Source organism: Sminthopsis crassicaudata, chromosome 1 (assembly GCF_048593235.1).
Source record: "Sminthopsis crassicaudata isolate SCR6 chromosome 1, ASM4859323v1, whole genome shotgun sequence".
Classification (NCBI taxonomy): Eukaryota; Metazoa; Chordata; class Mammalia; order Dasyuromorphia; family Dasyuridae; genus Sminthopsis; species Sminthopsis crassicaudata.
In genome coordinates this window covers 223,534,977-223,557,952 of record NC_133617.1, presented here as the reverse complement: position 1 = coordinate 223,557,952, position 22,976 = coordinate 223,534,977, and the positions used below count along the sequence as shown (strand labels likewise).

General features: G+C 33.6%; 1 protein-coding gene across 6 annotated transcripts in view; it reads left to right on the top strand.

Moving 5' to 3' along the window:
• PTPRM (protein tyrosine phosphatase receptor type M) overlaps nucleotides 1-22,976 on the top strand; it is a 938,548-nt gene that overhangs the window by 798,921 nt on the left and 116,651 nt on the right. For all 6 annotated transcript variants that reach the window (XM_074275249.1, XM_074275231.1, XM_074275235.1 and 3 more), the window contains one exon: nucleotides 2,739-2,826. In XM_074275249.1, coding sequence (XP_074131350.1) covers nucleotides 2,739-2,826 — 88 coding nt within the window. The remainder of the gene's footprint in view (nucleotides 1-2,738; nucleotides 2,827-22,976) is intronic.

The following is a 22,976-nucleotide window of genomic DNA, read 5'->3' as shown; positions in this document are numbered from 1 at the left end:
AGGGATCTAACTAGCTCTCCCTAACTGGTGGAGCAAGTGGCAGTATTGTTCCTCATTTCCTAATAAATGCCTGTGCTTGGCTTTTTAAGTTAACTAATAGCAAAGCTATCAAATCAACAAGTCAAAGTCTCTCAAGTGCTTCTCCTGCCTGTCATACTCTTTATCAGTGTTATTCCATAACAATTTTAAAAACTTTTAGGTCAGGTAGAGGAGATGGAGAATTAAATTGTTAACAATTAAGTGGCAGACTATTCAAAAGGATTCAAAGCAGTTATGAAAAGTCAAATAATAGTAATTACTTGACTGGAAAATAGCTGTTATTCATAAGATAACTGTTCAGAAGAAGGCACCTGATTTTAGGTTCTGAAAGGTTATTTTAAAAATTCATCATTTATGGCAAACCAAGTAGGAATTAAGTACTTTAATGAAGCCCCCTGACTACATATTTGTGATGACATGGATTTAATTCAATAGATTAGTATTTTTCTTTACTGATTATATTGGTATCATAGGGATTTTTTTAGGCTCTTTTGCCTTTTATAATGCAAAATTTTACTTTAAAGGAGTAAATGTATAGTAAGATGCTATGGATTACCTCATTTCAGTTGGGCTGTTCCACTTTGTTTTTAAAATATGATAAAATTTCAGATCCCTCTACCAGTAAGCTATACAGTCATTGTGATCATGAAGATAAATGGTTCATAATTTACAGAAGGCAATTTAACTCTGTACAATGAATTAATTCATAGTTATGGTCAAAGTACTTCCTTCTTTGACTTGTATATTACATAAATTAGCACCTCTAGGCCTCTACTATGAAGTTTCCTGTGATAAAATGCTTGGGACTGACTTATAGGAACAGAATTAGCTAGATTGGGTTATTTTGTAAAGCACTTGGTTCTCACTTTTACTATCATTTTAACCTGATCACTGATGAACAAGAAAGCAGATGAAAGTAACAATTGTAAATATACTCCACTTGAAGAATACAGGTACAGAAGATAAAGTTGACAATAAACCTAGTGTCTAGTGACTGTCAGCCTACCCATTTCTTCTCCACTGAGTCCCCTTTCCCTTCTAAAAAAAGAAAGAAAATGGAAATATTGTTATTTCATGTTTTTACAAAAAATTAACTGAGTGAAATTCTGCAAAGCCTTGTCACTATTTTAAGTGTTGTGAATACTATAAGGTACACATGTGAGTACACCCCTACGGTACATACATAAAGATTTATTTAAAGATTAAAAGCAGCACAGCAAAATGAATTGTTCCCCAAACTGGCAGATGCACACTACATATTATTCTTGGGGGAATTACATTGTATTTTGGAATGTTGAGGGAAATGAAGCTATTCACTGGATGCTAGCTGAAATAGACAAGATGATTTGGGAACCCTAAGTGGATTAGAAAAGTTAGGGATGAAGCAGTATTTCAATCTAGAGAAAATGAGATTGAATGCATTCATGGCATTTGTGAGGCCATGTGTCCAACTTGCCATATTTTAATAGTTCCACCCTGCCACTCCTGCAAAAAGGAAAAAAAAATAGGATGTACTTTCTATGCATTTTCTCAACATTCTTTCTTTTCCCCTTTTCTCCTTTCCAGTATTGTACTAGGGAGTGTAGTGATGTCAGTGAATGAGAGGAAGGATTAGACCAGTTAGTTGAAGCAAGTTCCCAGGGTCATTTCTTACTGGCAGCTTTTCTGATGGCTTTCTTTCCCCCATACCTAAAGCACTGGAATGAAAAACAATGGTTTTAGAATAGGATGCTTACTGTGAGATGAACTAAAAATGAAATGAAAATCTCCTTATGCTCAGAAAACAGGAAGCTTTTTTAAAAAGTTAATTTTCTTATTTGCCAAGTGATAAAAGGACATTTTTATTAGAACCAAAAAGTTAGATTTACATTTGATTAATAACATAAAGATTTTAGACCTTTTAATAATTAATGCCTGAATCCTTGAATAAATGTGTTTCTATATCTCACCAAAGCTAAGTTAAGAGAGAACACTAGTTTATCATAGAAATCATAAAACTATATTTGCCTCCAGTATTCTAACCCCCTTAATCCCCAAAACAAAAGAGAACAAACTCTTCTTTTGTAGTTTACTAATTGAAGAATGAACTCTTGTAGGTTTGTTTTTCTTTTCTCTCTCCTAGAAAATTGAGAGTATTAAATGAATAACAAATTTAATAAATTGTCTAATTTTTCTAAATTGGTCAGATATGTACTAATGAACAAGATTACCTTTGTTTAATAAAGTATTTTCATTGTATCATGATATAATGAAAAAAGCATTAACTCTTAGAGTCAGAATTTAAGTTCATAATCCATCTCTGATAGTTATTATTTAGGTGATATTGAACAAATTATGCAACTTCTGGCCTTCAGTTTACTCATATATGGAATGAAAGTAGTGGGCTAGTTAATCTTTGAGGAGGATAGATGTGTGATCCTGCAATCTTGCTGGAATCTTTCAGGAAAATTGGGGATTTTACCTATAGAGACTTCATATCTATATTTGTAGAACAGAAGAAGGAAAGCAGTGTTCAGAGAAAGCTAAATTAAATATAAAAAAGTAATGTTCCCTATTGATCCTCCAACTAATTCCTATGGATGTCATATTTCCTTCCTGACTGATGCTCCACCTTTTTTTTTAATCCTCTGGTCTTAAAATTCCAGTGTTTATTATAAGAGATTGTAATTCTGGGTATCACTTTCCTCCCTTTCTTACAGAGTTTCTTTGAAGGGCAGTCTGCACCATGGGACTCAGCTAAAAAAGATGAGAACAGAATGAAGAACAGATATGGGAATATCATCGCCTGTAAGTGTTGACAGTGTGACTGTGTTTCTGGATAACTTTCTTTTTGAATCTGATAAGATTGACCACCAGCCCCATGCAGGGAGACTTTACTCTCCTCAATCTAATAGAGAAGCTGATATGTGTAAATACTAAAGAAGGAGGGAAAAATCATTGAAATACCTCTCGAAGTCAATGCACTTTTATTTTTATGGTTAGTTTACTTTTAGATTTAAGGCTTGCATAATATTGATAACAATGAAATGCTAAGGAAGAAAATTCTTTCTAGAAGTAATAAACAAGTACTAATGCCTCCTATTTGCTAAATAAAATAAATAAAAATCATGTCTTTGACATGACTTTATGAAAGAAGCCCAGACTACTGTGCAAACATTAAATAAGCAATCCCTTTGACATTTGTTTGAGGTAGGCCTGCACATCCACCTTTTAAAGACAGGAAATCATTTCCCTTTATCTCATTATGTAATATCAAGGAAGCTAAGATTTTGTCTGAGAAATCCCTAATTTCTAGAGAATAGAACTGAGGGCTACTCCAGTATTTTTAAAACTAGGCAAATCTCATTCATTCTTAATAGGGTTGCTGAGGTGAATTCAGATGCTGATTGATGAGCTTTTTACCAACTCAGTTCCTTTGCTTCTCTTCCCCTACCTCTCTCCTAAGATCCCAGACTCTCATTTCTAGATTCTTGCTATAAATCTCTCCCAGTGTGTCCCACAAATACAGCAGATTCTTTTTTATAGCCAAAATTAAGCTCATCATCTTTTCCTCAAAACCTGATGCTCTGCTTGACTTTCAATTGATAGCATTACTATTCACCTTTCTAAACTTCCATGCTTAACCAAAACTCAGGGTTATACTTTTCTCTCACTGTTCTCCTCCCCTTTCCAATAATTCTCCAGATTCTTTGAACTCTACCTCTAGTACAGTTTCTCTTCTTTTTTCTCCTTCCATTTTCATTTTCAGTACTCTAATTCAAGCACTTGCTTCAGCATTTTTCCTAATCAGATTCCCAGCCTTCAATTCCTGCTCCTCTCCTGTTTATCAGAATAGATGAATCTACACCATTGAGCAAATTAATCTTCCTCATTCACAGTTCTGATGCTATCACTATCTTCTTTGGAAACCTTAAAAGCATCATTATTGTCTGTAAAATATAGAACCTGGTATTTGGGGCTCTTAGATATGGTTTCCCCTATCTTTCTTGTACTCTATGCTTTGTCTAATTAGAACTTGTCACTACTCCTAGAATGCCAGTCCCCAACTCCCAACCTCACTCTCTTAGCCTTTATTTGTTGAAACCTTCCTCCTCCTGCAAGGGCCAGCAAAAATGTCCCTTCTTCCTAGAAGCATTCGGACATGTCTCTAGCTATGGAGTTTTTCTTGTCTCTAAACTGTAGATAACTCCATTTGTATTTCTGTTTTGCACTTAGTCATCATCTATTTGCATTTGGTTTTATCCAGATCTACTATTTCTTTGGTTTGAGCAACTCTGGATAGGAAACAACTCTCAAACTAATGCAAATTAGCAAATTATCTGGCTTAGAATTGTGTTAGGGCTTTCAGAATGTTGTATTTGTATACAAGTTGTCTTCTCCCTACTAGAACATGTACTGCTTGGGAGCAGGAACTGTAGTATTCATTTTTGTGCTCCTATGAATCTCTAGAAAGCTCACAGACTTTAGGCACTCAATAAATGTCTATTAAATGAATGCATCAGATGCTTGCTTATGTATTACTCTTTCAAGCCCCATAGAAGTATCAGTAACTTATTTCTGTTAATGGTAATATTCCACAAATAATTCAAAAGTAATACCCTATTAGTGAACTAGCTAGCAGAACTAATGCAGACTTGGTCTAAAGGCACCAAATCAGGACTCAAGACTAAGTTTAGGCAGTGCGAAAATCTAACTTTTTCTGTATCTATTGCATAATCCTTTGAAATTCTTCAAGCACTAACATCCTATAGTTTTGCTTTATTCCACACAAAATAAAAGGACAAACTAAAATTACTAAGGAGATACATGTTATGCTTATTGAATTTAGCAGTATAAATACATTTCATGTACTTATGATAACTAAAATTACTAAGGAGATACATGTTATGCTTATTGAATTTAGCAGTATAAATACATTTCATGTACTTATGATAATTTTCCAAGTATGACAGTATAGGCCTTAGAGTTTGTCTTATAAGAATAATGAAATTTTAAAAATAAGAAATCTCCCAAACAATTTACTATTTTATCTCTTGCTAATAACTAACTGACTTTATTAAGAGACAACAATAATAAGGTCTTACAGAAGAATTGTTTCCCTGCTGGGTTTTTACTTTTATTTGAATGCATTTATTTAATACTGCATTTGTGGGGATCTTCATAGAATAATATGAGAGTTCTCTTTGAGTAGCAGATCTTATGAGATGAGGAAAGGGATAGATTACCCTTCACATCATATCTGTCCCAGGAACTCTCTATCCTTCACAGACTTTTATAAGCCCTTCCAAATTCCCTAGAAAACTATTGAAGTTCTCATACTATTATGAAATGAATCTAGATTACTGGTGACTAAGGGGGTAAAGAACCCACTTAAGATTTGAAGATTCTTTGGGGCAAAGGAGCCGAAATTTACTCACTCTTTTCCCTTAAAATTGCTAAGAATAGTCCAACACAGTGATATAGAAAATCAGATAATTGACTTATATCCTTAAGTAATGTTATAAAGGCTGCTCTTTCCTTAAATACAAGAAACAGGTGTCAATATAGGGTAATTGGAGCATTGCCCAAAGATTCAACTAACCAAAAACATCAGTGTTTAGGGAGGACTAATATCTCTGGTATGAGGGCTATTGATCCCTTTTCAGGTCTGTCCATCCACTATTGTTGTCCACCTTTTACCCAGCTCTCACCTGTGGCTTTAAGATACTGTATCATGATACCTGTGGCCATACTCTGATGTTTTCTCAGATGGGTTAAGTAAGCCAGGTTGAAGGTAACTGACACACAGCAGTGAATTATAAACATGTCTATCCCCAGCATATAAAAATTTCCTCCAGAAGAATGAGTGGATGAGAACAGTTTGTTCCAGTGGACATGAAGGTTTGTGAAGCAGGAGCTATGGATTACTTAGAGCTCTGTCAAATATTAATGGTGCTAAAGTTGTCCATGCTATCCCAGACTACCACCAGTCATCCTGACTTTTGTCTTGCTACTGGACTTTGATGGCTAGAAGTTAGAGTGAGTCTAATGTCTTTGTGTAACTATCTCACTTAAATTCAATTCATATAAAACATCACCCTGTGATGTTATTGGTCTTCTTGGAAATGAAGAATAGCTTTTCTACAAAACCTACCTCAGTGGTTGGCAAATAGCAGGGTTTCAAAATGAGTAATTATGAATGGGTAGCTCCCTGACCTATGCTTACCCCATGTGATTCTAGATGGTGGGGGGGGGGGAGAAATTATTGCCTTGCAACATTAGATTCCAGTCATTGATGTCAGTATCTAGTGACTAGTGAACTGTCCTTTTTTTGTTTTTTTTTTTTCAAAATATCACTTTCCAACTAGTTTCCATGTACTCCTTTCATTCAGTCAACAAAAACCCTACAATTAACAAGATGTGTGTACCCCACTAAGAGTAGTAAAACTTATTCTTCTACAATGATAAATTCATTTTAACAGCACACCTTCCTGGTGAGCAAAACAAACAAAAGATTTCCTAGCATTCCACTGCTTTAGATAACTTTTGCTATCACTGAGAGAATAACAAATGTGTATATGGTCAAGTACACGTGGCAGGCACACATGTGCATGTGAGTGCACATTAGCCAGGGTGTTGGATCATGGCCTTAGGCTCAACTATTCTGTCAAAAAAAAGTATTTATTCCATACTTGCTATGTGTCCAATGCTCTGCTTAGCTTTGTGAGGAGACACATATAATTTATAAAATGTGGCTCTTGCATGCACTGAGTCATGAAAAAAGTGGCAGAACTGGCAGATAGTATCCTTTATTGGTAATATTGGTATAGTAGATAGAATTCTAAGTTTACAATAAAGATGATCTGAGTTTAAATCCATCTTTTTACACTTACTAGCAATGTAAACCTGATAAATTCCCTTAAGCTGTGTCAACTTTAGTTTCCTCAACTGTAAAGTAGGGATAATAACAGCACCTACTGGATGGATTGTTGTGAGAGGAATCAAATGAAATAATATTTGTTTTATTTTAGATTCTTAGCATATGCCTGACTGTAAGCTATATAATAATCACTAAGAACTAGTAACTTTACAGAAGCCTTGGATGAAGAATGAAAAAGCATTTATCAGCTGTTCAATTTACATCAGTCACTGCACCATCTGCTATAGATGTAAATACAGGGGACAAGGAGGACAGAAGTGGTGTGACATTGCTTGTCAGTGAAGCAAGTTCACATGACTATGGATGGATATAGTGACCAGACAACCTTTCCAAAGATGGAAAAAGGTGTCATCTGAGTCGGGCATTACACTGTGAGCTCCTTCAGAGAGGAAAGTTTTCCTCCTTTCCTTTGCATTCCATTGCTTAGAGTAGTGTATGGTAATTAGTAGGTGCTTAATAAATCATAGTTAATGGACTGACTAAATAAAATATAGGGAGAAATTTAGCACTGGATGTGGTAATTAGTAGGTGCTTAATAAATGCTAGTTGGCTGATTATCTATATAAAATATACATAGAAATTTAATAAGCAGGGGGCAGGATTAATAGCATGGATCAAGACCCTGAGGTGTGAAAGTTTAAGCCATCTTTGAAAATTAAACTAGTCTGTTTTAGCTGAAGTAAAGATAATGTAGAAGGAAATATTATAAAACTTTGGGAAAACAAAGGTGGCATTGTATTGCACAGGTAATACAAAATTAATTAATATAAATTAATATAAAAAACCAAGAATTGGGGGCACCTATGAAGATTTCTGAGCAAAGAAATGATATGACCAGACCTGTATTAGAAATAAGATTATTTTGGTATGAAAAATAAATTAAAAAGAAAAGAGAGTAGAGATGGGAAAACCTGTAAAAATGCTATTGCAATTATCTAGGCAGGTTATCACCTATTCTAGGGATTGTACTAGAATGGTAGCAGTGGGAATAGAAGATGGGACAGATGTGACAGATGTCACAAAGGTGGGAATGCTAAACCTGGTAACTGTTGAATATGACTGATGAGGAAAAGAAGCCAAAAATAACCCCAAGATGATGAAGGCAGGAGTCTGGGTGAATGGTAGAACTAGAGACAGACACAGTGGAGTCAGGAGAAGGTTGGAGAGAAAATAATAAGCTCTGTTTGAATTTAAGATGTCATGAGGGCATTCAAGTATGTTTGTTATGAAGGTAGCTGGAATTGTGGTCCAAAAAGTCAGAAGAGGCACAAATTGGCTTATACAGATTGAGAAGTAATATACAAAAAGTAAAAATAATCCATTGTAAGGGGATTTTCAAAGGAGGGAGCTAAAAAGCTCCCTCTAAAAATTTCTTTGCCTATTTGCATCAGCTTTAGGAGGTAAAATTGAGTGCTCATCATCAGTGAATATAGAATATAATAAGCCATCATGACAAATAATTTAAAATATCACATATCTAATACCCTTTTTGTTCTTACTCAGCATAAGTATATACCAGGAATTAGGCATCAGGAAATCTAGAATTAAGTTTCAACTCTATCACTACCTAGGAAAGAAATCATAGATATACAGATTTCTAATTTAATCCTCACAATAACCTTAGGAGGAAGGAGCTGCTATTATTCTAATTTTTCAATTGAGGAATATGAGGCTGAGGTGAAGCGAATTACCCAAAAGGGCAGATTTGAACTCAGGTATTTCTGACCCCAGGTCTAAAACTTTATCTGTTGTGCCACCTAGAAGCCTCTTAACAATGTAGACTTAGATGGGCTAGAAGTTACTTTATTTTACAAGAAATACATCAGCTTGAGCATCAAAATAATAGCTGTGTATAGAACAAATACATGCTCTTCATGGATATCCACAGAATCTCAGTGTCAGAAATGAAAGGGAATGCAACCTTACGTGAATAAGAATTCCCTTTACTCCATCTAGCCTTAGCTTAAAACCTTCCTGTGTCTCTTAGCACTGCAGACTTTTAAGTTCTAAATTCACAGGTAGAGAGAAGAGGAAACCTTGACTTTGAAGGTGATAGCACCAGCTATAATTTTAAACTCTCTGTGACTGATGGTTTTTAAGCCATCTCACTGATATCAGCTTAGTTTTCTAATTAAATTGTTTTGTTCATCCGGTGATAGAAAACCTACTACCTCCAAAAGGCCTCCAGCCCCTTCTACTTTTTTTGAAATATAATTTTTTTCAATTGTATATCAAGACAATTTTTATCATTCATTTTTACAAGAGTTTTTTGAGTTCCAGATTTTTTTCTTTCCCCTTTTTCTTTTTCCTTACCTCCTTTCTTTCTTCACAAAATGATAGGCGATTTGAAAAGAGTTATACCAGTCACAATTGTGAAAGAAGAAAATAGATCAAAAGTAAAACTAAAACAAAAAAAGGGATGAAAAAAGTATTCTTTAGTCTGCATTTAGAATCTACCAGTTACTAACTGGATGTGGATAGCATTTTTTATCATGAGTCTTTTGTACTTGTCATGGATCATTGTGTTGCTAAGAAGAGCCAAGTTATTCATAATTGATCATCACACAGTGTTGCTGAGACTTTTTACAATGTTTTCCTGGTTCTGCTCATTTCACTTTGCATCAGTTTTATGCATCTCCAGATTTTTCTGAAATATTTCTTAGTGCACAATCATGTTCCATTACATTCCTATGCCGTAACTTGTTTAGCCATGAGACTCATTACATTTTTGGTCCCCTGTCACTATTAAGAAGTTTGCTTGTATCAAACCTAATTCTGACTAATTATCATTTCCGCACATTTCTCTCAGTTCTCCCCTTGAAACAAGACAAACTGGTCAAGTTCAATCTTTTCCCCATATGAAAGCACTTCAGGTACTATACTTGAAAACTGTTATAATATGCTTTCTATGTGTGGTCTCTTCTTTAATCTACAGAGCTCCAACTCCTTCAGCCAATCCTAGTAAGGCATGTTTTCCAGACTTTTAACCATTCTGCTTAATCTTCTATAGGTGAACGGTCAGGTCCTGGAAGACAGTAATCCTTAATAAATATTAATTCAATGATTCATTTGGCAGTCCCTTTCTAAAAATAGGCTGTCTACCTGATCGTGGTATTCCTTTCTTTTGCAATGAATGGTCTCTATATGATATTTTGGATTCCACAGATACAGTAACTATAGCAAATCTTAATTTTTTAATGGTAGAGTGACTCATTCAAAGACAAAAAAGATATTGAAATTCGTAGGCAAAATTGTACTTTTATACACTCTCCTCACACAGATATTGAAGAAAGTATATTAAAATCAAAACCCTTCTCATTGGTGTGAAGGTCATTTTGATTTAGTGAGAAGTCTCAGTCACAGAACATTCTACAGTCGTTAATAACTAACCAGCACAGAGGAGAGTGAGGAGTCAAGCTTTATAGCTTAGAGATTCTTGTAGGCAATTTTAAAAATAGATCAGAAATGCTTATAATTAGCACATTTTCTTTTTGAATAGCAAATTTTATATTAAAAATTAGTTTTAAGGAGACTTGAAAACAGTTTTATTACCTTTGGTCCTGAGCCTATCTAAATCTATTCTTTCTAAAAATTTGTGATTCATTTACTTTAAAAACCTTTTGTGTCCACAGCTAGGGCCAAGGTAAATTTAACTGTCTAATGCCTTAGTTAGTATAATGCAAACTAATGACATTTAACTGTCTTAACAAAAGTAAAGAATCATAGGGCTGGGGAGAGGGGGAATTAGATTTTGCAATCCAGTGCTTTACAATTTACTTAAGAAATTACAAAAAATGTAGCACTTTGATGGTGGAGGGGTATTAGGAGGGAACGATGATAAAATGGACAGATAATCTACTATAATTTTATAGAAAGTACTATTTCATTTGAATTATGTTTCAAAGTAATGGCTTTGTAGAAACACCTACATGTTTTGAGAGAACTGTCAGAGATTTTATCTAGAGAGAAGGGATAAGTTTAGAAGGGACAGATAACCATTATTGATTCAAACAAGAAGTCTTAGATCAATTAAAGGAAGGAAAAAGAACCCAGGGCTAGATAGCTGGTAACCAATAATCAGGATCTAAAATTCATGTAACATTCGCCAAGCTTAAATATACTCAACCTTCTAAGATCAGGGGACCTTACATATAATGCAATGGATAGAGTGCTAGACTTTGAGTCAGAATGCCCCAAATTTAAATCCTGTTTCATACATTTAATCAGTGTTATGATGCTGAACAATCCATGAAATCTCTCTAAGTTTTAATTTCTTCATTTGGAAAATGAGGATACTAATTGCACCTCTTTTAGGGTTGTTGCAAAAAACAAATGAGATAACCAAAGCATTTTGCAGATGTTAAAAATGCTATAAAAATTCTGACTTTTAATTAGGGAGAGGCGTAGATTTTAAAGGACAAAACTGAAGTGACCCTGAAAGAAGAGGTATGCAAATATACCTGGCTGGCAGTTATATTGGACCCTGCTATTAGAAAACAAATAGAAACACAACTGTTTGTTACAGCCATCCTTGGCAAGACTATAACCCCTAAGGGAAAAATAAGAAAAAGCCATTAAGTACAGAAATCAATTGTAATTAAAATTAATTTTGACCCCTCTCTCAGAGAGCTAATGTTACTTAGATCACTATGATTCCAATTTGCTTTAAATGTGTCATCAATATTTAGTGGAGAGAGAATTGGTTGAAGGTGAAATATCATCAATTACTCTCCCATTTGTGCTATAGTAATAATAATATTACTAAAAGTTAAAATTACAAGACTATTATGGATGTTTAATATTAAGATATTCGTGAATTTGGTTATCATTATTTTTTAAAATTTGATGTTGACCTTTAAAAAACATTATATTTAAGGAATTTAAATTACAGATCTTGCATTTTAGCCTTTCTTTTCCCCCAATATTATTATTAATTGCAATAATAATTACTGTTACATTATATTATTTTAAAAATAAACAATAAAGAACTTATTACTTCATTTTTTTTACTATCTCATACAACTTTTCCAAAGATATCATACTATTCAATAGTTTTTTTTTTTCCCTGACAGAAAAGGAACTTATCACCAAGTTAAAATAGTCTTCCCTTACCCCTTGCCTTTTGAGCTTCTCTGAATGACAGAGCACACATTTTTTGGGGAAGGGGAAATGGAATGGGGGTAGTAAAGCTTGGTACATATGTACTCCACTCACTATGGAGCTGAAAACTTCAATTATATATTACCTACCTCATCTGTAACCCTTTGCACGTGTTAAGCACGACAGAGTAAAGTTCTGTGAGCCTGTACTTTGCCATTAGTATAAATATTTCTTTTTGGCTTTACATTTAATCTCCAAAATGACTTTTAAAACAATTAAATGATTCTTCCAATAAGAGAGTAGGTTTATATCAGTATAAGTCTCTTAGTATTTACATGCATACAGAATGGAATGACACATATTGGTCCCAGGCCATTAGAAAAATTGTAATGGCTTTTTAAATTATAATAAAAATGGCCATGTTTAGCACTGATCCTGTGGCTTAATTCTGAAAGTGCTTTACAAGCATTAAGTTAAGAAACTGATTTGATTTTTTAAAATTTAGCATCATACTGTAAAAATGAATAAACCCACCAAAAACCATAATCTATTCAGCATTCTGATCTTACAAATGGCAGCCTTAATTCAAGATGAATTAGCTTTCAGGGAAATAGAAGGATGAGCCTCTGTAGACTTATGCTTAGGTACTACACATATTTATTGTAATAGTTTGCTTATATAAAGCTTGCCTTAAAAGTGATGCTTGAGGACCTACAGATTCTCACTCTCTGGGTCACTGTTATTTAAGTAGCATTTCATAGTAGGAGCTGTAGGTTCAGGAATAGGTTTTCTATTTTAATTATAATGCTTCTTCAATATCAGTGGTTCTTGAAATGAGGCCTTTGTATTCCTGAATATCCCTAAGACCCTTTTCATTTTTTGCTTGGACTCCTGTAATATTCTGCTAATTGGCCTTCTTGTTTCCAATCTTATTTCCCCTCTTTTATATATATTTTTCTTATGAATCATGTTGGGAAAGAACAATCTTAACAAAATGGAAAAAAGAGAGAAAAAAGTGAATGGAGCATGTGTTGATTTACATTCTGTCTCCTTAGTTCTTTCTTGGATATAGATGGCATTTTCCATCCAAAGTTTATTGGGTAGCCTTGGATCACTGAACCACTGAGAAGAAACAAGTCTGTCATAGTTGATCATGACACAATCTTACTGTTGCTGTATAAAATGTTTTCCCGGTTCTGCTTGTTTCATTAAGCATTAGTTCATGTAAAATTTTCCATGCCTTCCTAAAATCAGCCCATTCATCATTTTATTTAGAATAATAAAATTCCATTACTTTATTTACTTATTCAGCCATTCCCCAATTGATGAGCATTACTCATTTTCCGATTCTTTGCCACCAGAAATAGAGTTGTTCCAAACATCTTTGCACATGTAGATCCTTTCCCTTTTTTTATGATTTCTTTGCAATACGGATCCAGGAGTGATACTGTTGGATCAAAAAGTATGCACAGTTCTATAGTCTTTTGTTCATAGTTCCAAATTGCTCTCCAGAAAGGTTGGATCATTTCACAATTCCACCAACAATGCAGCAGTGTCCAAATTTTCCCACATTCCCTCCAACATTTATCATTATCTTTTCCTGTCTTCTTAGATAATCTGAAAGCTGTGAGATGGTACCTCAGTTGTTTTAATTTGCATTTATCTAATCAATAGTGAGTTAAAGCATTTTTCATATGATCATAGATGCTTTAATTTCTTCATCTGAAAATTGTCTGTTCATATCCTTTGACTCTTTATCAATTGTAGAATGATTTGTATTCTTATAAATTTGATTTAGTTCTTTATATATTTTAGAAATGAGGGTTTTATTACCAAAAAAAGGTGTAAAAATTGTTTTCCAGTTTTCTGTTTCTTTTCTAATTTTGGCTGCATTGGTTTTGTTTGTGCAAAACCTTTTTAATTTAAAGTAATCAAAACTGTCCATTTTGCATTTCATAATGTTCTCTAGGTCTTTTTTGTCCATAAATTCCTCCCTTCTTTAAATTCTCTTAGGCAAAGTATCTTTTGCTCTTCTAATTTTTTTATAGTATCACCATTTATTCCTAAATCATGTATCCATTTTGACCTTAGTTTGGTTAGATTAACTTTTTTTTTTGGCTGAAGCAATTGAAGTTAAGTGATTTTCCCAGGGTCACACAGCTAGGAAGTGCTAAGTGTCTGAGGCCAGATTTGAGCTCAAATCCTCCTGACTTTAGGGCTGGTGTCCTATCCACTGTGCCACCTAGCTGTCCCTAGATTAACTCTTTAAAAAATTAAGAATGGAAATATGATATGCCTTTTATATGGAGAGACCCAGGTCACTTGTTAGAATAATCCTGACTGCCAAGTTCAGTACCGCACCCCACTTTTGAAAAAAGAATATGTAGCATTTTTTGATATAGCCATAAGAAAATATCTTTTGCTTGGATATACTTGTTTTTTATAAGGGTTTTGTTTTTCTTCCTTCCTCCCTTTTTTTCTTCCTTCTTTCTTCGCTCCCTTCCTTCCTTTCTTTCTTTTATCCTTTTTTTAAAAAGTGAGATATAGGTTTGGACAGTTAGATGGATAGAGCATCAGGTCTACAGTCAGGAGGATCTGAGTTCAAACCTGGCCTCAGATACTTATCAGCTGTATTACCATGGACAAGTCACTTTACACTGTTTGCCTCAGTTTCCTTCCCTTTAAAATGAGCTCAAAGAAAAAAAAATTGGCAAACCACTCCAGTATCTTTGCCAAAAAAAAAAAAAACCCAAATGAGGTCACAAAGACCTGGACACAGCTAATCAACTACTAACAACGACAAAGGTTGGGAAAGGAAAACATAAATGATTCTTAATTGAATAAAAAATTAATTTTTAAAAATGATTTATGCATAATAGACAAGAGGAGCTCAGAACACAAAACAAACAGGAAGAAGGGATATGACAACTGAGTCATGAAAACAATCAGCATGGAAACTTGTCAGAGAGTTTGAACTAAAATACTGCTATAAACAAAGCATAAAAGTGGCAGTACCAGGAGTCTGTAGTATCAATACCAGGGATTTGGTACTAAGTTAGCAAAGCCTCTTCTCACTTTTCATTTGCAATTTTATAGCCCCTTTCTGTTACTTTCAGTATAGATTTCAGTTGTCTTAAACCTTTGGCCAGTAGAAATACTAAATCATTTTTTTGCTTAAAACATACATATATAAGATAAAAAGATGTTATTTTTTCTATAATAAGAGTTTTTAATCTTGTGTGTGTGTGTTTGTGTGTGTGTGTGTGTGTGTGTGTGTGTGTGTGTATGTGTGTGTTAGACTCTTTAGCTAACTGGCAAAGTCTATGGATCTTTCTCTAATAATGTTTTTACATACTTCAAGGAAAGGCTATATTTCACTTAGAAGTTCATGAAAATAAAGATGTATTTTTTAACTTGTCAGAGTTCAGGGACCTCTCTAATGTAGCCATTGAACCCACTTAAAAATCTTCATTCTATGTTTTGCATTGCTTCATATGTGCCTTCTTAATGAGAAGAGCGGGAGAAGGAAGAAGGGAGACAATATGGAACTCAAAGTTTTGAAAACTAATGTTAAAAATTGCTTTACATGTAACTGAGAAAAGTAAAGTATTAAGAATCCTTATTCTAGGGACAAAAGGTTTGAAAAAGAGAAACTATACTGGAGTATTGGAGCTAATTTATAATATAAACTAGACAAAATATGAAAGTAGTATTACATTAATTAATTTAATTAAATTAAGTTGAAATAATATTTTGAGGTTCAGTCCTTTCAATGCTGTATTGATAAGGATAGCAAGATATAAATAGATTAAACTACAGGCATTATACATTTCACTTTCCACAACCTTGGATGTGACCTATTTTCTTCTTGCCTTGTCTTTGCAAGTCAAACCATATCCTCATAGCCCACTCCCACCCCTGAAAAGCAGTGAATTGCTTGGAAAAAAAAAATACTCCTGAAGGAGAAAAGGGTTTGCTAAGTACTATTAGAAAAAGGGTAAAGCACATTTTATATGTAAGTTTAGTATATTTACTGATATAGAATAGGACTAGCTCAGTTTGTCTGGCTCCCCATCATCACCTGTTGTCTATGAAAGGAAAGAATACAGAAAATGGGTAACAAGATCAAGAGAAGAATTATTTTGTAATCATAATTATTTTTGTCATTCTGTATGCCTAAACATATTTTTAGATAGAGTGGATAAAGTCAGCTAAAAGAAATCCTTTTCCTTATTTCTTCCAGTTCTTTTCATTGTAGAATTTTATTACTGCATAATCTTTTTGGTTCATATTTTTTTCTTAAACTATCAGAACCTTGTCTATCATTATAACAATGCCACACATTTATTAAGCACCTACTGTTTGCTAAATGCTATGATAGCCACTGGGGTAATAGTTTAGATAAAAATAATGAAAAATTCATATTTGATTTTAGAATTATGTTAGAAAGGCCCTTTCTCTAGTTCTTCCATTTTAAAGATGAAAAAAACTGAGTTCTCATACAGTTTTAAATGATTTGACTAGGGTCACACATATATTTGATTAAAGAATGAAGATTCAAACTCAAGTCCTTTGACACTAAATCTATAACATTTCCCACTATATTGTATTAATTTTATTTTAATATACGTATAAAACATTGAAGAAATTAAGAGACAAATAAATTTAGATGAGAAAAGGCATGTTTTAAATAGCTTTGAGACATTGGGGGGAGTGTACATCCTCTTTTAGAATAACAAGAGTTGATAAATAGAAAGCTAGGAAATTATATTGAACATTAGAGAGAGTAACACTAGATATAGGGAAGCCAGAGATAAAGAGAAAATACAAAATCTCATTCTTCAGACAGTTCATTATCTCTTTTTCCCATTATCACCAAGCCCCAGCTTTTCCCAGCATTTTGATATGTCTTCCCAGTAGCTATCCCAATAGTCTGGGATAGACCTTGGATTAGGGACATTTAGAAAATGTTTTCCATTAAAATTCCAAAAAGTATGTACATTTTAAAAATTCATCCTAAATTTAGCCTATAGCACTAGTTGTGTATATATCCTTTAAAATGCCAGGAAAAATCAGTTACATTTTCATTCACAGATGGTATTTCACATCATCAGAACTGCTAGCTTAGTTTACATCAACATTAAACTCATTCCTGCCATAACCAATTCTACAACGTCAAGAAATTTAATTTGGGACAGACTCATCCTTCCTGCCAAAAACAGTCAGTCAAGGCTTGCTTATCCAGGGCAAATATTGCTTTCACCTCCAGCAAAATCCTTCTAAGCCAAAATTTCATTGCCTCTCATGCTCTCAGGAAAAATATGAATCAAACAAAACAATAGCTTAAAGAATACATCTCTTTGGGTGCAATGGAAAAAAAAGAAAATTCATACCTTATTTTGTTCAAACAATAGTTTTTGATTATCTTTATCCAGCAGAACAAAGTTATCCCTTTTGCCTTTTCAAGCTAGAGAGAAGATCTGATTCTTTTTTTTAAAATAATTTTATTATATATATTTTATAATATTATCCCTTGTATTCATTTTTCCAAATTATCCCCCCTCCCTCTACTCCCTCCTCCCTATGACAGGCAATCCCATACATTTTACTTGTGTTACAATATAACCTAGATACAATACATGTGTGTAAATACCATTTTCTTGTTGCACAATAAGCATTAGATTCCGAAGGTACATGCAACCTGGGCAGACAGATATTAGTGCTAACAATTTACATTCATTTCCCAGTGTTTCTTCTCTGGGTGTAGCTACCTCTGTCCATCATTGATCAACTGGAAGTGAGTTGGCTCTTCTTTATGTTGAAGATTTCCACTTCCATCAGAATACATCCTCATACAGTGTTGTTGTTGAAGTGTACAGTGATCGAGAAGATCTGATTCTAACACAAGATTTGAAAGATAACTAACTTTGAAAGAGACAGTTAAAAAACACTAAAGCACACTATGTGCACACATATGTATATTCCAAGAAACTTCATTAAAATATCCGCACAGTAAATACATTCAAAACAATTTGAAATTGTCTCAAGTTCCTGTCCTTGCAAATAAGGACAAACAATGATTCTATATCTAAGAATATCTTATGGAAATGGGGAGAAAGGAACAGATGAGCCCTAGGTAAAGATGAGATGGTTACTTTCATTCATTTATTGACATTAAAAATGTTCATTAACTAGTTATAATGCATTAATACTGGATACTGTGAGACAATCAGTGAGATACATGCCCACCTAGAGGGATCTTCTACTTTAGAGGAAAGAGATGAGATCTAGACACAAATAAAGAGTGCAAAACAATATTTGCAGAGTGACATTTGACTTTAGAGAAAAGATATGTAACAAGGCACATATTCAAGCCACACATTAAAAGATAACTAAGATTGCATTAGACAAAGTTAGGGCAGCAAGAACATTAATTGGAAAAGAATGAATTAGACCTGGGAGGTTAAACTGTCAATGTATAGCTTTTGATGTTTTTGTAATCATTCCTAGACAACCATTCCAATCATTGTTCATAAAGAAAGGCATTGGAATCCAGAAGCAACAATAATTATATTATTATATACTATGAATTTAGTGATGATTTATTCAGTCAGTCACAAAGTATTTATTGGCCATCCACATTTGAAGCACTGTGGATATAAAGGCAAAAGCTAGATGTTCCCTAACATCATGGAACTCATCCTCTACTATATCATATTGCTTATTTCTCAATCAGTGAGAGAGGGCTGAAGGAAGGGAAATACTTTGGAAATCAAAATTTTAAAATGAGTGTCAAAATAAATAAACAATTTTAAAATAACATATACTCCTCTGTTTCTAAATCTTGTTATATATGAATAAGAGCTTATCTATTCATTCATTTAATTAATTCCATAATTGAATCATTCTTGCCTTCAAAGACTGTACGATCTAGTGGCATGTTTTATTTTAAAAGGAAACAGTAAAGTCTTTTTAAAAGTGACTCAGAATGTCCAAAAAATTGAAGTTTATATGTGTGTATTGAGAGAAATGATTATTAAATAACCAATTATTGAGTAGATCTAGGATTTTTTCCCTTCCTTTATCTTTGTTCTCTGCTAGATCAAGCCATCATCTGAAGGTCATTACTGTTAAGCAGATAGAATTAACTGTCCTCAACCTTATTCATCCCCTACCCAAATGGGGAAGCCCATTGTTCCCCTTTTTTTAAGGCTTAGGGTGCTGGTGGAGGAGAAATCCTTTGTTTAGATTGTCCAAGGCTATGACAAGAGTAATCAAAATCACTTCCCCCAGCCCTTCATCAGAATAGTTCCACCTCCATTATAATATTCATTCTCATTGTCAACCAAACAGAGTTGATTGGCACTCTCTTCCATGGGCATATAAGAGTTCAATGGGTTCCATAAGAGGTCTTTGGCATTCAAGAATTTCACTGACCTCTTTTATTAATTATATACTACCATAATTAATAAAAATATTATTTCCCCAGAAACTGTCTCTCAAACTTTTTAAATATGTCACAGTGTTATGAGTTTATATATCTTAAACAGAATGATGGACGATTAAGCACAAAGATATTATAGCAAAGTTGCTTGGTTTTTTAAAAACCTGATTTTAGAGTAAGAGATGATGGGGAAACTCCTATTTCAAAGTCTCTCTTTATGGGAAATGAGAGTTCAGTCTTGACAGAGATTGAAGTCTCTAAGGAGGCTGTTATGGAACTTGAGAAACTTGAGTACAGTAAATCACCAGGAATGAATGGCATTCATCCTGAGGTTCTGAGAGAAATAAAGTGTGAAAGAGTGGAGATTCTGACAAGGTTTTGCAATATATCCTTAAGACAGCAGCTGCTTTGAAAAAAATTGGAAAGTCACTAATGTGGTACCTGCCTTTTAAAAAGCTGCCTAGGGACCGTGTAGGAAGTATAGGTTGGTAAACCTTCACTCCTTCTCTGAGAAGCTGGCTCTAAAGGTCTGATACTCAGTTGAATAGCAATTCAGTTTTTTGGTAACACCTTTCATTCAGTAAGCTCAAAGGACTTCCTGAATGAAACAAAATTGCTGCAGTCTCCATACTGTAAAAGGAATGTACATGTATATGTGTACATAGACATGTATCATTTTTGTTAAACACACACATACAATGCCACTGGGAAGAAAAAAAATTAAGATATCAGTCCCTTTTCTCCAAAAGAATTATGAAATCAGCATGAAAAAAATGAATGAAAAAAATTATTTAGCATTCACTGTTTGCCTAGGGTAGTGCTAAACCTTGGGCATACAAAAGCAAAGACATCTCTGCTCTTAGTAATATAATATCTTATTATACACACACACACACACACACACACACACACACACACACACACACACACAAGACACTTTGGTCAGGATCAAGATGGTGAGCACACAACATCAAGGTATTCACTGAGGTTGTTAAGAAAATGATCAAGGGGAAGGGAAGGAAATGAAGCATTGATGGGACCTAAAATAGTGGACAAATGAGATAATCATCAATTAGGACACAAGGCAAAAATTCTAATGATGAATAGGTTAAAATATACACTGTGTGATTTCTGGTCTTTAAAACAAGATGAATAGGGAGAATTTTTTTAGCATAATGCTATTCTAAAGGTGGATACTGAAAGATATTGCTTTATGTTGAAATCCTGAATCCCTACATGTGCTGTTGCTTTCTTCATTGAAGACTTTATCCTATGAATAAATAGGATCTTTTTTATGCAAAAATCATAGGCCTTTGCAAGGTAATATCCAAAGAACACAACAATAATGGGAAATCGAGAAAATTGGGAACTGATACATTTCTTATTTTATTACTTGCCCTATCATTCTTTGCAATCTTTCATACACATATGTAGTCTTGTTTCTCATGTAAAGGTTGCAGACCTGCGAAGAACATTTAGAAAATAAGTAATTTGACCACACGGTTATGCTTCAAATTATTTGACTTTCTAACATATTGTTCTTTGATTACAAATTAGCAGAGACTATTAATACACGAAATTCTTTACATTTACATTGGAAGGTCCTTGAGATTAAGAATTGTTTCATTTTTTTCGCATATATGTAGCTAGTACTAAAGGCAATGCCAGAACATAGTAGGTGTTTAATAAATGCTCATTAATTTTTACAAATCTTGCATTGAAAACCAGGGGACTTTGCAAAAAAAAATATTTCTTTTGGTGATCAAGTTAAATTTAAACTCATTCACCCAGTTGCACAGAAATTAAAAAAAAAATCATGAATGTGCACTGGACTTGAGCCTCTGAAGACTTCAATTTATCCTATTTGTGCTTTCCCTTCTGCTAGTTTAGAGAATAAAGACAGAATCACAGCCTATTACGGAACTTTAAAAATTATTTAACTCAGCTCCCTCCTTTTAGAGAGTAGGAAATTAAGAGCTAGACGCAGATAATTTTTTCTGAAATGACACTTTTCTAGTGTTGCTAGAAATGTACTCTTTAAAAATATAAACCTATGAAATTCTCTCAAGAACATAAGGTCCATGTTAGAATTTTACATGGGTTGATAATACTCTTGCCCAAATCATATATGCCAAAGTGTTGTTCAATGCACAGCGACAGTATATTTTTAAATGAATATTAAATTATTTACAATGCCTGTTTTTGTGTGTGAAAAATAACATCATTGCCTCTGCAGTGCCATAGAATCAGCAATAATAAAAATCATGGAATTGGAAGAGTTTCATCAGACATAATCTTACCAGAATCAAAAGCAATCCTTACTATAATTTATCTGAAAAGTCATAGTCCAGTTTCTGCTTGAAGATCTCTAATGGAGGAAAACCTGCTACCTCCTGATGTAGCCCATTTCACTCATAAACTGCTCTAATTATCAGAAAGTTTTTTTTTTCCTGAAAACAAATTAAAATTTGTTACTTTGCAATTTTTAACCACTTAAATTTTTTTTAAAATAATTTTATTTTTATTTATGAAATAAGCATTTCTATAACATAGCAAAATAAAAAAATTTAAAAGATGATTGCATATGAAACTGCAATTATGTAGAATTTGTTCTTTTTAAATATATAATAAAGTTATCATGTAACTTTCCTTTTTCTTTTCCTTTTTTTCTCCCTAGCCTAGAGATGGTAACTATAAGATACAAATATGTGTGTATTTCATACATGCATACATATATACATACATATATATACATATATATATACATAAATCATTCTATATATCTGTTTATCAGTTCTTTCTCTGGATGTAGAAAGGATCTTCCTTCAGAGTCAATTTAGGTATTTATAATCGTCAAAATGACATTCATTCAAAGTTGTTCTTAAAACAATACTACTATTACTATGTACAATGTTCTCTTTGTTCTGCTCATTTTTGCTCTTCATTTTTTCATGCAAGTCTATCCATGTTTTTTCTACAACCAATGTGTGCTCATCATTTTTATAGCACAGTAATATTCCATTACAATCATATAGCACAACTTGTTCAGCCATTCCCTAACTGACAGTCATCCCTGCAATTTCCAGTTTTTTGCCACCACAAAGAGGGCTGCTATAAATGTTTTAGGACATGTAGATTCTTTTCCTTTTCCCTTTATCATCTTTGAAAACAGAGCTGTGGAAGAAAATGGCAAATCACTCTAAATATCTCTGCCAGAGAACTCCAGTTGGGGTCATGAAGAATTGGAAATGAATGAAAACAACTAAACAATAATAACATCCCATTCCAAACAAAACAAGTCTAATCTTTCTCTTATTTGATAGCCCATCAAATATTTGTCCCTAAGTCTTCTCTTATTTTTTCTATTTCCTTTAGCAGATCCTCCTGGGGCAGAAATTCAAGGGCTTTTACTCATCTCTGCGTCTTTTCCAAATCCTTAAACTATGTCACCAAGAACCATAGAGGTGGTCTGAG